The following is a 12,021-nucleotide window of genomic DNA, read 5'->3' as shown; positions in this document are numbered from 1 at the left end:
CTTGGCTAGCTCATGCCCGAAATAACAACACACAAACTGTATTCATTTAAAGAACTGCTTGGCCCATACTCTAGCCCTTATAGGCTAATTCTCGCACCTGGTCTAGCCCATTTCTAATAATGCGTGTAAGCACCCCGAGGTGCGCTTACCGGAAAGATTCTAGCCTAAGTCCATCGTGGGTTGCAGCTGCCTGGGAGAGCTGAGCATGGCATCTCTGCTCCAGCAGAGCTGTCGGGTCTCTCCGGGAGCAGAGCAGAGTCTCTAGCCATATATTATTAAGTTTAATTGTTACTGATCGTTTTGATATGGCCTCACCATTTTGTACTCCTACAGTAGGCTACACTTGGCATTGTGAGTTTTTGAGGTGGTATTACTCTATCGCTGTATCTCCTCATAACTATTGAGATCTGTGTCTTTTGCTTAGGCATCCTTTCCTGTGAGGGATCCTTGTTCTTGTCATCTGGCCTCCCAGGTGGCTCGTGGTTAGTCACCCGCTGCAGCCCTAGCCCTCAGCACACGCAAATGTGGGCATTCTGGGAAGCAGCAGCTATGGGTGATGGAGCCATACAAGGACTCCCTGCTGGTGTGTGATGCAGAAGGGTAGTCAGGGCAGGTCTCCACGTGCTCCTGAGTTCCACAGGCATGTCCCTGGCCCTTCTGAGTGTCCTCAGCCTGCAGCTCCTCAGCGAGCAGGCCATCCCCTTGGCTGTGCTGCCTGGAATTTCATCACCGCCAGGACTGCGTCACAGACACCTCAGCTGAGGCGCCACCCTTAGTGGGAGGCTGGCTGGAGCCAGGGAGGACGCAGGGGATCTTCCAATTCCTCCCCCTGCTCTTGCCTGCCTGAGCTGCTGCTGACTTCTTAGTCGCTGAAATGAAACTGTAAAAAGTGGCTCTGGCGTGTGGAGCTGTGGCCAGGGCCCCTGCCACTCAACTGGGAGACCCCAAGGTAAATGGCTTCTCTTCATTGAGCCTCTGTCCGCACTTGGGCATGTTACAGCCCCTCTGATAGGGTATTGGGAGCTCCAGTGCCCTGCCTAAGGCTACCAGGTTGGCCGTGGCTCTCAGACTCTGAAATCCTGACCATTCTTGACCACACCTGACTGCCTTCCTGCAGCTCTGAGCAACAGCAGCTGTGGGAGGCCTGTCTGTCAGCCAGCCCTCTGCTCACACAGGGTGCTTTGGTTCTGTTTTACTGGGTCTCACATTGCTTTGGGCTTAGTTCTTTACCCCAGCCCACTAGGGCTGACCCGTAGCTGGGGACAGTTTGGTTTTTTGGTTTTTAGCCCTCAACCCTAGGCCCTGAGCTGCTCTCTGATGTTCCCTGCACTGCTCCTGCCATAGAGCTTTCCCATCTTTTCTGACCCTGCCTGAGGGTCTTCTCACATGCTGTTCTCTGCATTGCCTTGATCCTTGAGGCTTTGCTCATGTGCACCCATACTACAACTAGCCAGCCCCATTCCCTACCATTTCCTCCTGATTTTCTCCTCAGCACCTCTCTCCCTGTGACATTGTTCTGCGGGATATGTGTGTGTGTTTTTCCTCTTTCAGAATGTTGAGTTTTGTGAGGCCCATCATTGTGTCTATGTGATGGTCTCCAGGGTCTGGAGCCTAGGACACACTCCCAGAAGACTGGTGTTTCTGCAGCTCTGCCTGTTGGTGAGAATCAGCTCATTCATTGCATGGCAATGTCAGTGCTGGGCTGGCCCACTTTAGTAGTACTGACGGGTGTGGGGGAGTTGCCCCAAGGGTATATAACTGCACTCAATGCAGCTTTGCAGATTGAGATCCGAGGGTGTACTGTTTCACTGAGGCCCCAAGGAGGGAGACTATCCAGAAGGTGTAAGCAGGAAGGCCAGAATACCTGAGCAGTCCCTGTGGTGATGGTGTGCTCTTGCTTTCTTGGTTCAGGAACCACTCACGTGGCTCCTTTGGTGTAGGGAGGACTTTGTTCTGTTTTCTAAACACGCTGGGGAGCTGTGAAGGGTTTGGACATGGAAGGACAAGGTCAGGTGTAAATGGAGGGATGAAAGTGAGGCAGGGGAACATGGGAGAGGGCTGAGTAGGGAGGAGCCAAGGCTGCAGGGCCCCAGGCTGAGCAGACAGCTGCTGACGTGGGACTGTAAGGCAAGTCAGCCTCGAGAACCACAGTGAGGACATGGGCATTTTTTGCCAAGGACATAGGGAGTTATGGAGGATTCTGAGCTAAGGAAAGACAGAGTCTTGGCTGTCCTGGAACTCACTCTGTAGACCAGGCTGGCCTCCAGCTCCCAGAGATCCGCCTGCAGCTGCCTCCGGAGTGCGGGGACTAAAGGATTGCCACCATGCTTGGCTTAAGACCGACTCACTTTTGAGGGTCTCTTTGGCTTCCGAGTTGGGGCAGGGAAGTAAGACTCCAGGAGGATGTGGACTAGGATTCTGCCAGCCAACATTAAACGGGAAGTGGGGAGGTTGACATTGATGGGCTGTTTATGGCTGAGAGCCCTGTGCTCCTGTGTGTTTGGGGTCGGCTTGTGGAGGACACCCCCTGTTGCTGTTTCGGCCCCACACTCCTTCATTATCTTTGTATCTTGGAGTCCAGCTTGTGATCTCACACCCGCCTGTCCTCCCGTCTTTGTCCACCTTGCCTTCCCTTTGGTCCCTCCCACTTACCTCCCTCCTTCTACCCAGGGCCTGGGCAGCCTGCCACTGTCACATGCCAGGCAGTTCTGTGTCCAGCCCACCAGCTCCCATGGGGCACGAGAGAAAGCTGATGCCCATGGTGTCCCTAGAGCCAGCTGCCACTTCTCCAGGGGCCTCTGTAGCTCCTGACCTGCTGTCCGCAAATAACCCTGGGTTGGGAGAGGCAGGCATAAGGCACTTTGGGCTCCATGGCCCCAGTCCAGGCCCAGGCTTCCAGGTAAGGGCCCAGCTGGTGGCTGCCCACATTTGTCCTCCTCCCTCTGCTCAGGGAACCTGAGACTCAGCAGCAGCTTCGGCGTCCGTTAGTCTGTTGGCTGGTAGCCCCTGAAGACAGATGCAGAGGTCCTGGAAAAGGAACCAGGCCTTTGGTCAAATCCCAGGACTGGCCTCTAGGCTTCAGACAAGTGTGTGTGCAGTAGGTTCCCTCAGGTGCCAGAGCTTCTGCGACTTCATTTATTTTCCTCATTCTTGTGGTGGGAACATGAAGGAAAAGGAAGCTGGGGATGGTACAGAACCTCCCTGTACTTGGGGGAAGCTGTTCTTAGTTTGCTTAAGGTGGCAGGTTGATTTCTAAAGAAATGAGTGCGTGCATGAGTCTGTCTGTCTTGGGGGCAGGCAGATAGATGCTGGTGGCTTTGAGCACACCCAAGGTGCCCAGGGCTGTCTGATTCATTCTCAGTTACCTCAGCACTGGGGCGTTGGGGTGAGGCAGGCAGGGGGTGGGGCTGCAGCTACCTTGCTCTCTTCCTGTCCAGCCTTAGGTTTGAAGGGAAGAGTTTGGTTTTTGTGGTGGTTTTTTGTTTTTTTTTTTTTTGAGACAGAGTTTCTCTGTATAACTCTGGAACCATCCTGGAACTCACTCTGTGGACCAGGCTGGCCTTGAACTCAGAGATCCACCTGCCTCTGCCACCCAGGTGCTGGGCTTAAAGGCATGTGCCCGGCCTAGGGAAGAGTTCTGCTGCAGAGCCTGTGCAAACTCAGCTCTTTTGTGATCCCATGTTTCTCCCTCAGGATCAGGCCCCAAGGGAAGAGCTCTTCCTGGCTCCCTGGCCAGCTACAGAGCCGAAGGGCCTCAGCGTCCAGGATGGGGCCCTCACCCTCACAATCCTCTCTTGTCTCGTAGACTGTACTGTACCCGAGGTGCCTCCTGCATGTCCTGCTGCCCTGAGCTGTCCCAAGGTAGGTGACAGCGTGTTAATGCTGCCACCATGAATGAGGTTTCTGTCATCAAAGAAGGCTGGCTCCACAAACGTGGTAAGGATTCACTTTTGCCCACCAGATTGTGTGTCTCCCTCTTGCATCCTGCTCTCCTCTAGCATCTCCAGCTCAAGGAACCATTACTCTATGTGGCCCTAGCTGGACATCCTGAATGAGTCCAGAGAAGGTTTTAGGCTCAGTATCTTTGTCAGCAATCTTATTCATACCTTCATCTTACAGGTGAAGAAACTGAGGCTTAGAAGGGGTAGTCACATAAAACTCAGATAACACAGCTAAGCCATATCGAGTCAGTGTTTATCAAATAGTCATTGATTGTAAGGTTCTGGGACCTTGTGGAAGCCATGTTCCACTTGGAGTGGAAATACAGTAAATAGACGCAGTGTCAGGTGGTAGGAAGGGCCATGTGAATGAGGGGTCAAGGGCTGGGAAGAGACAGTCTGCAGGGAGGTACTCTGAGGAGGTGACAGTGAACAGAGCCTGGAGGAGGAGGTACCTGGTACCTGAGCCACAGAAATTGCCTGGAAAATGTGTCCCATGAGAGGAGCAGAATGGACAAAGTCTCAGAGACCTGCACTTGCCTGGTGTTTCTAGAACACTAGCTGGAACAGGTGAGATGGAAGCTGGGCAGCCCCACCAGCCACAGTCCTCTGTGAGGACAGGAAGCTGAGGCCCTGGTGAGGTCATGAATAGAGTGGAGACTAGACCTTGAGAGCCCAGGGTCCCCTGTGCCTGCACCAGATGCCTTGTGACACTAGGAGTTAGATAAGGAAGCAACATGTGCTGAGAGTTGGCTTTGTCACCGCTGGCCTTCAGGGACCTTCTCCTGGGCAGGAAGGGTGCCAGGCCGGAAGAGGCTGGTTCACAGACACTTCCATTCACTCAGTGCTTAACTCATGGAGTGGCTCCTGTGTGTCAGGAGCTGTTCTAGATCTTAGAGACAGTCGGGGATCCCATCCTTGTGGTGACATGTGACATCCTGGGGCAGGTGAGGTGCCTAGGCCAACCTCTGTATCCACTGGCGGCCTCTGTTGTGAATAAATCACACAACGAGAGGAAGGTGGGTCTGAGGCTTACCGTGGAGAGCCATGCTGCATCTGGGGCTTGAGGAGGAGCAAGGGTGTCCCGTAGGTCACAGGCAGCGACATGTGGGGAACAGGACAATCAGGGCATCCTGAGGGGAGCAAGACGGGCACATTTGAATAACAGATGACTGATGAGAACCTGTCCTGCCATCTCTGGCCACAGACACCAGCAGTCACATGGAATGGGCTGCTTCTTAGGGCCAGCAGAACAGCAGAGGAAACCCCACAGCAAGTGGCACTCAGGGCACTCCAGCCCCATAGACTGAGCCTTGACTTTGAGACTGTCAAAAGGAGCCATTCAAACATTGACACCTGACAGGTTCTGATCCTGGCCCTGCCACTTCCTTTTGATGTGACAGTGGGTGAGCTGCACCGCCTGTCTTGGGTCTGTTTTTGATTTTTTGGTATCCTAAGCAGTTTTTAGCTTTGTAGTAATCCTGCATCAGCCTCCCTAGAACTGGGATGACAGGTATGCCCTTGGTCTGTGTCTGTGTGATGAATTAACAATTCAGCCGTTTGATGTCAACTCCCTTCAGGCAGGATTTTCATGTGCTGTGTTTACTATGCTGTCTTGATAGCCTCAAGAAATGTTTGACATCTAGTAGGTGTCCAGCAAACAGCTGCAGAATGAATGATTGGGATTGCATCTAATGGCAACTGTGCTCGGCTGTGTCAGTCTGCTGGACTCCTGTCCCTTGGCGGGAGTTTCCCTAGGCTCACTGGATTAAGGTTTTAGGAAGTGGGGAGGTGGCTAGGGAACCATTGAGTGCGGGGGCAGGGGTCTCTAGCCTAGACTTAGCTGACAAAGTGAGTCTTGACTCTGGCTCCTTTTAGGGCTTCATGTCTGTGTTTGTGTGTACCACACTGAGATGGGCTGAGTTGAATTGGCTGCTGGCCTGTCCTTGTCTTTTGTCTGGCCCACCTGCCTTGAATACACAGTACATATGCACAAAGGTGTACTCCTTGGCCATCTGAGTAGTAGCTGGCAGAAAGAGGGCTCTGCTGCCTCCTGATATCTGGGCATCTGTGCTAACCCATTCCCACTCCTGCTGGTTAAAATAGACATTGTACTGATTTACTCCCGGTCTGCCTGGTCTCAGGCTCTGCCCCAGGCAAGCCTGTGTTAATGAGTTTTCATGGATACTCTCTCAGAGCAGACTAGCAGCAAAAGTGATTGCTTGAAGCCTTGACACGAGGCAGTAGAGCTAAGTGGGACAGACCCTGGCCCTCTAATGCCTGCCTGGCCTGCAGTGTATGCTGCCTCTTACTTACTCAGCAGGGTCTGGGGTATGACTGACGGATGGTATGACTGCCACCAGATCCTATTTGTGGCTTGGCTTTAGCCATCACCACCACCCTTAGGAAAGCATACTGTCTCCCCTATTGGTGTGGAGGCAGACAGCATAGTGGTCAGGGCGAGCTCTGGGTTTCAGTACCAACTGTCCCAGAGAGCCAGTCATCCTATGATTCTTTTTTTTTTTTCTTTTTTTCCCCCTCAAGACAGAGTTTCTCTGTAGCTTTGGAGCCTGTCTTGGAACTAGCTCTGTAGACCAGGCTGGCCTCGAACTCACAGAGATCTGCCTGCTTCTGCCTCCCGAGTGCCAGAATTAAAGGCATGCGCCACCACCACCCGGCTCAGTCCTATGATTCTTGCCAAAAAGTGAGCCTCTCTGACTTAGTTTCCTCATTTGACTGTGAGGATTAGACTGTGATATAGTTTTTGGTTTTGTTTTGTGTTTTTTTCCTTTCTCTGTAGGCTTTTTGTTGCTAAAGTATGAAACATCACAGATAGATTAGGACCTGCATCATTAATCACCTATGCCAGCGTCCAGATAATGAAGCAGCAAGACAGTCCAGCACCATGTCCCACCTGAGCTGGAACTGCTACTTTTGTAGGATATTTTGTTGTTGTTTGTTTTTTAAAGAATGCATACAAGGCTAGCCCAGGGCCTTGTATGTGCAAGTTCTCTAAACTGCATCACCAGTTTGAGTTTTTCTAACATTCTTCTTTTTTCAATTGAGGTGAAATTGCCATAATATGAAATAAACCTTTCTAACTTGTATAATTGAGTGACCTTTATACATTCGTGGTGTTAGGTGGCCACTATTTTAAGTTCCCAAATACGTCATTACCCACAGGAAAGCCTTAAGCCCACTGAGCAGTTGGGTCTCCACCTCTTCTTGCGCACCTGCCAGCAGCAGTGCTTCCCAGCCATATGGACTATCTGCTCCAGACCCTCGACAGCGCTGGGATCACACACTGTGGCCTTTGTGACCTGGCTTCTCCTTGGCATAGTGGTTATCTGTATTAGACCTATGTCAATGCTTCGTCCCTTTTTTTTTGGGGGGGGGGGGTTTCGAGACAAGGTTTCTCTGTAGCTTTGGTGCCCGTCCTGGAACTAGCTCTTGTAGACCAGGCTGGCCTCGTCTACTCCCAGAGATCCGCCTGCCTCTGCCTCCTGAGTGCTGGGATTAAAGGCGTGCGCCACCACCACTCGGCCGTTCCTTTTTTTTTTTAAGATAATTTTTTTATGTATATTTTTCTGTGTGTATGCATGCATGTGTCTGTGGTAACCATGGAGGCCAGAAGAGGCTATCAGATCCTGTAGAGCTGCAGTTACAGGAAACTGAGCTGACCAATGTGGGTGCTAGGAACCCTACCTAGGTCCTCTGCAAGAGTGGGAAGCACTTTTTAACCACTGAGCCATCTCTCCAGCCCCTTATTCCTTTTTATAGACAAATAAGTGTATGGATACAGGATGTTCTTTTTTTTTTTTTAATTTTATTTATTTATTTATTTATTTATTTATTTATTTATTTATTGTACAATATTCTTTCTGTGTGTATGCCTGAACGCCAGAAGAGGGCACCAGACCTCATTACAGATGGTTGTGAGCCACCATGTGGTTGCTGGGAATTGAACTCAGGACCTTTGTAAGAGCAGGCAATGCTCTTAACCACTCAGCCATCTCTCCAGCCCCCCAGGATGTTCTTTAAATATACACTGAGTTACTTCTTTCTTTTGGCAATTGTGAATTGGTATCACTCTGAACAAAGTTTGTCTTTTTTTTTTTTTGACACAGTGTTATTTAGCCCAGAATAACTTTGAATTCCTGATTCTCCTGCCTTTGCCTCTTAAGTGTAATAAATGCTGCTACACCTAGTTCTTTTGTTTGTTTGTTTTATCATAGTTTTAGTTTGCATTTTCTCAGTGCCCAAAATATGGGGATTACTGATATGCTTGGGCTATTTTTTTTTTTTTCTCAAGACAGGTTTTCTCTGTGCAGCCCTGGCTGTCCTAGAACTCATTCTGTAGACCAGGCTGGCCTTGAACTCACAGAGTTCCGCCTACTTCTGCCTCCCTGTCTTTGGTGCAGTAGCTTTCCAGGTCCTTGACCTCTTTAAAACTCGGGCTCATTGCTCTCTTATTGAATTACAAAAGTTGTTTATATATTTTGGATACTGAGTATTTTAGATACTCATAAATAAAATTAGGCCAGGTGGTTGGCTTGGCAGCAAGCTGTAGGATTCTTCTGTGTCTGCCCACAGGTTACAGGAATTACAGGCCTACCCTGCCATGCCTGGCTTTTTCAGTGCGTGCTGGAGATGCGTGCTTAGTCTCCATGGTTGTGTGACAAGCACTTTTCCTGGTGAGCCATCTCCATAGCCCCACTTACTGGAATTTGCCTTAGTTTGCTTGCTTGCTTTTTGTTTGTTTGTTTTTAGGATTTATTGTTTTAGTTATGTGTGGGTGGTATAAACATGTGTGCAGGTCCCCTTGCAGGCATTGGCCTCCTCGAGACCTGGAGTTATAGACAGATGTGCACCACCCAATGTGGGTGCTGGGAACTGAACTCTGGTCCTTGGGAAGAGCAGCAGTGCTCCTAACCATGGAGCCATGTGTCCAGCCCTTAGTTTACTTTCTGTTGCTGTGATCAAGGCCACAAACGAGCAATTTAGGAAGGAAAGGATTTATTTCAGCTTATAGTTGTAGTCTGTCGTGAAAGGAAGTCAGGGCAGGAACTAAAGTGGAGGCCGTGGAGTAATGCTGCTTTCTAGCTGCTTCCCATGGCTTGCTCAGCCTGACCCTGCTCAGTGGTGGCAGTGGGATGGACGCCCCCCCCCCACATTAGCTGTTAAGAATATGACCTGTAAGCTTGAGAGAAGCATTTCCTCAGCCGAGGTTCCATCGTCCCAGGTGACCCTAGTTTGTGTCACACTTACAGAAAATTAACCAGTGCAGAATTTTTAATTTTTCGTTTTTGAAGAATATTTTTATTCAGCTAGGCATTGGGGCACATGTCTTTAATCTCAGCAATTGAAAGGCAGAGTCCGGCACATCTCTTGAGTTTGATGCTAACCTGGTCTATAAAGTGAGTTCCTGGACAGCCAAGGCTACACAGAGAAACCCTGTCTCAGAAAATCAAAAAGAAAAAAATTTAAATTCACATTTTATGTTTATTTTGTCTGCACACATGTCTGTGTACTGTGTGTATGCAGTGCCCACAAATCCCCTGGAACTGGAATTTCACACAATTGTAAAATGCTGTGTGAGTGGTGGGAATCCAACTTGGGTTCTCTGGAAGAGCAACCAGTGATCTTAATTGCTGAGACATCTCTCTAGCTCTCTTTAAAAAAATATATGTATAGCTGGACGATGGTGGTGTGTGCCTTTAATCCCAGCACTCAGGAGGCAGAGGCAGGTGAATCTCTATGAGTTTGAGACCAGCCTGGTCTACAGAGTGAGCCAGTGAGTTTCAGGACAGGCTCCAAAGCTACACAGAGAAACCTGTTTGAAAAACAAACAAGCAAAAACCCATCCCAGCCAAGCGAAAAAAATGTATGTATATATGTATTCATATATATTATATATATATTGATCTCACCCAGCGGCTGTTGGCACTGCTACAAACAAGCAAGCTCTGGGCTGCCAGGAGGATGACTGCGCGTAGTGAGTATATGATGCACTCCAAGAGCCACAGCTTCCTGAACTGGCTGCGGGAAAATGATCACAGAAAGAAGGAAGCCAGAAAGAAAGGCTCCCAGGTTCAGTGATCAGTTTAGTGATCTTAATTGCTGAGTCACCTCTCCAGCCCTCTTAAAACAGATGGTCCTGCCTCAATAAGATGACTGAGAAGACTTAGTTGACTTCCCAGGGGAGGTCTTAACCTGTCTGAGGAGTGGATGGAGGTAGCCGGGAGGGGAAAGTGGGAGGAGAGGAGGGAGGGGGAACTGGGATTGGTAAGTAAAAAATTGATTGATTAATTAATATATTAAAATATATCTAAAATAAAATATACATTAAAATTAATTAGTTAATATATACATATATGCACGTGTACATACACTAGCTGAGCTAGATCCCAGCTTTTGTGGATTCTTCTGTGACTTTTCACTATGAGGATCTTGTTTTCTGCAAACAAATATAGTTTTACTATACCCCTTTCAATGGGATACCTCTTACTTTCTTGGTCAGAAAAGGTGATTGACTTTCTGCCTTAGACCCAGTGGTGGCTCAGCTACTTTGTAGAATGGAGCATCAGGCCGTCATGCCCGAGGAGTGGGTTTGTGTAGCAGTGGAGAAAAGAGGCATCCTGATTTTGTTCCTGACCTCAGGGACCTGTCCAGTCTCTGCTGTACGACAGTGACGGCAGCACAGGCTTTCCCTGTGCCCTTCCTGTGCGAGGACCTCCTCCGTTTCCTTCCCAGCATGCTGAGCGCTCCAGTGAAGACGCTGCATTCTGTCGAATGTTTACTACACTGATTTATTTCCATAGAGTCTAGAGTTATTTTCCTTTTATTGTTATGTCTAATACACTGAATTCATAGGAAGTTCATCAACTTGGGCTCCTTTCCATTAGTCATCTCCGGGGGGAGTAGGCTGGCATGGCCACTGAGCCTGGGAGCCTTTCTTTCTGGCTTCCTTCTTTCTGTGATCATTTTCCCGCAGCCAGTTCAGGAAGCTGTGGCTCTTGGAGTGCATCATATACTCACTACGCGCAGTCATCCTCCTGGCAGCCCAGAGCTTGCTTGTTTGTGGCAGTGCCAACAGCCGCTGGGTGACATTGTGGACTCTTCCAGTTTTGCCATGGTAACTTTTATGGGGTGTTCCTTTTTGAGCACTTCCATCCCTTTGATGTCTACACTGTCTCCCTTCTTGTACATTCCCATATATGTGGCCAAGGGAGCAACTCTGCATCCTGAAAGGCCTGAAGAACAATATTAGTGGCTGTCATCTTTCCCTTTCCTTCGTGTCCCAGCTAATGGCTGGAAGATGGAGGCTCTGACTGATATTTACTTGGTCACAGTGTATAGTTTTCCTCTTTCTTCTGAAACAAGCTGTCCCTGAGTTGTGCAGGCAGGCTTTAGGTTCCCGAGGCTGTCCTGCCTCGGCCTTCTCAGAACAGCCAGTGTTACAGTCAGTTTTAGACTGGTTTGTTTTGGTTTAAGACACTGGCTCATTCTAGACCATGCTGCCCTAGAGTTCACTGTGTAGCTCAGGATAGCCCTGGAACTTTCTGAAATCTTCCTGCCTCAGCCTTCTAAGTTTTGGAATTGCAAGTGTGAGTTATCACACCTGGCTTTCAGTTTTAGACAGTTTTTACTACCCTAAAAAGAACCTTTTTCACACTGCTTCTAATATTCCCATCTCCAGACCCTCATCTTCCCAGGCCCAGGCATCCTTTAATCCACTTTTTGTCTCCACAGAGTTAGCTGTTGTGGACATTTTATGTAAGTGGGCATATATATAGATTTTCCTGAACTTGGGGGAATGTGCCATACGTTAGAACCATCACACTGCAAACACACCTGACACGCCTAGCTTCCCTGAGCATCATCGTGTAGCCACAGTGGAATGACTGAGTTTTGGTTGTGTACTCTTGAATTGCAGGGCTGACTGAGAGTCCCACACACGTGTGTGTGTGTGTGTGTGTGTGTGTGTGTGTGTGTGTGTGTGTGAGAGAGAGAGAGACAGAGAGAGAGAGAGAGAGAGAGAGAGAGAGACAGAGAGAGAGACAGAGAGAGAGAGAGAGACAGA

At 49.2% G+C, this 12,021-nt stretch overlaps 1 protein-coding gene across 2 annotated transcripts in view; it reads left to right on the top strand.

Annotated features, from left to right (window-relative positions):
* Akt2 (AKT serine/threonine kinase 2) overlaps positions 1 to 12,021 on the top strand; it is a 51,756-nt gene that overhangs the window by 14,597 nt on the left and 25,138 nt on the right. The window contains exons 1-2 of one of the 2 annotated variants that reach the window (XM_050129017.1): positions 821 to 949; positions 3,806 to 3,936. In XM_050129017.1, coding sequence (XP_049984974.1) covers positions 3,891 to 3,936 — 46 coding nt within the window. In that variant the 5' untranslated portion in view covers positions 821 to 949; positions 3,806 to 3,890. Of the gene's footprint in view, positions 1 to 820; positions 950 to 3,805; positions 3,937 to 12,021 lie in introns of those variants that run through there. The other variant, XM_050129016.1, reaches the window with a different exon arrangement.

Source organism: Alexandromys fortis, unplaced genomic scaffold (genome assembly GCF_014885135.2).
Source record: "Alexandromys fortis isolate MF-2015 unplaced genomic scaffold, M_Fortis_MF-2015_v1.1 scaffold_293, whole genome shotgun sequence".
NCBI classification, from domain to species: Eukaryota; Metazoa; Chordata; class Mammalia; order Rodentia; family Cricetidae; genus Alexandromys; species Alexandromys fortis.
This window is presented reverse-complemented; position numbering and strand designations above follow the sequence as displayed.